The following is a 1,947-nucleotide window of genomic DNA, read 5'->3' on the forward strand; positions in this document are numbered from 1 at the left end:
ACATATAGATACCAAACTTAACTGGAAAGTACACATTGCAGAGAGCAGGAAAAAATTCTACACATGCATGTGGATGTGCAGAAGAGCCATGGGAAAGTCTTGGGGCATCAAAGCTCCCATAGCACTATGGTTGTACAAAGCGGTACTGTTACCGAGACTACTTTATGCATCTGTGATCTGGTGGCCCAGAACAGAGAAAGTGGAAGCAAAGAACCTTCTGAAAAGCCTACAAGGTAGCTACCTAAGGGCTGCAGTAGGGGCTATGAGGACTACCCCCACAGAGGCGCTAGAAATTGCACTCTGTGTGCCTCCACTGGACCTGGCCGTGGTAAACTCAGCAAGGAACACAGCATACAGACTAAAGTGTCAGGGAGAATGGAGAAATACAGGATTGGGACACACAAGGTCCGACCTGTTCCAGAAACACCCTTTCACTTCAAAACAAGATAGAATTCTTAAAAAATACCAGTTGGTAAAGCACTTCAAAATACGAATACTAACTAGAAAAGACTGGTCTGACCTGAAGGGAGTCGGGGATCCCAATGTGGACCTATGGTTCACTGATGGGTCAGGCATTAATGATTGCTTCGGGGCAGGATTCTACGGGCCGAAGGAAAACCACAGGGAAAGTATTCCTGTGGGAAGCCACTCAACTGTTTTTACAGCTGAAATACTGGCTATCCTAAAGTGCACGGAATACCTGCTAAACAAAGATACAAAGGGAAAGAAGATAAACATCTGCTCGGATAGTAGAGCAGCCATACAAGCGCTGGCAAAAACAACTACTGAATCAGCATTGGTTTGGGATTGCATGCTAGCATTAGAAAGACTATGCGGATCTAACAAAGTCACGTTAGTATGGGTGCCTGGGCATCAAGGAATACCCGGGAATGAAACCGCAGACATGCTGGCCAAGAAGGGAGCTAATGAAGCACCAATCGGCCAGGTGACGGGAATACCCTTTGCAGTAGGCAAAGAAATCATCAAAGGTCGCCTGAAAAGGGAACATCTGGCCAGGTGGGAGAAGTTAAAAACCTGCCGCCAGGCCAGGACTTTGATGAAAGACAGCAGACCAGGTAGGGCTAAAGAACTACTGGCGCTAAGTAAACAGAAACTGAGAATGGCGTTGGGACTGCTTACTGGTCACTCTGCCTTACTCAGAGCACACCTTTTTAATCTCGGGCTTGCGGAGCAAAAGGCATGTCGCCTTTGCGGAGACGAGAAAGAAGACAATGTACATATAATATGCCAATGCCCGGCATTTATATGCAAAAGATACAAAACCTGGGGGAGTATGTTTTTAACCCCCCAGGATTTAGAAAATGCTAGGGTTACAGATCTGATAAACCTGGTACAAGGTTCGGGACTGTATCTCGAGACCTAGCAAAGAAAACGAGTGGGAAAGCACAGAGGATCAGTTAGATCTAGTGGCCGATAGGGACCTTGGTGGTACCTCCCACTTCTGTACTACTACTACTAGCTCTCGAGATTGATTCTCGCAAATGGACATATTCCTAAAGAGTACCTATAACGGAGAATGAATCGCAGCTCTCGGCGAGCGAACTTTTCAAGACCTACTCGCAAATCGACACGACGTTATTTTACTCTCGGAGATCAGCTCGCCAAGCTCGAACGCTGTTCGTATTTTGAGAGCTACATGATGACACAAAGGAACTTATTGAATAATGCGGAAATCATGAACCATTGTAGAATACTACTGTGACAAAAATAAAAGTTTTTTTAATTTTTATGTTTTGCGAATAAAGTGCGAAAAATTCATAATTTAAAGAATTAGATAAGAATATTTTTAATACATTCTCTGCTTATTACATGGTCAATAATTAGTAACACTTTAATTTTACATACTTTGCACGTTTTAATTACAGCGTTGAAATTAAATACATTTTTACATCGCAAATTAAGTACATTAAAAAGAAATTATTAAAT

At 43.0% G+C, this 1,947-nt stretch overlaps 1 protein-coding gene across 1 annotated transcript; it reads left to right on the top strand.

Moving 5' to 3' along the window:
• The first annotated feature begins 262 nt into the window (after positions 1–262).
• LOC143894758 (uncharacterized) lies at positions 263–1,384 on the top strand. Its single transcript, XM_077401381.1, has one exon. It carries the CDS (start codon positions 263–265, stop codon positions 1,382–1,384), a length of 1,122 nt encoding a protein of 373 aa, XP_077257507.1.
• Positions 1,385–1,947: the final 563 nt, after the last annotated feature.

Source organism: Temnothorax americanus, unplaced genomic scaffold (assembly GCF_048541705.1).
Source record: "Temnothorax americanus isolate GAGA-0224 unplaced genomic scaffold, ASM4854170v1 Scaffold140, whole genome shotgun sequence".
Classification (NCBI taxonomy): Eukaryota; Metazoa; Arthropoda; class Insecta; order Hymenoptera; family Formicidae; genus Temnothorax; species Temnothorax americanus.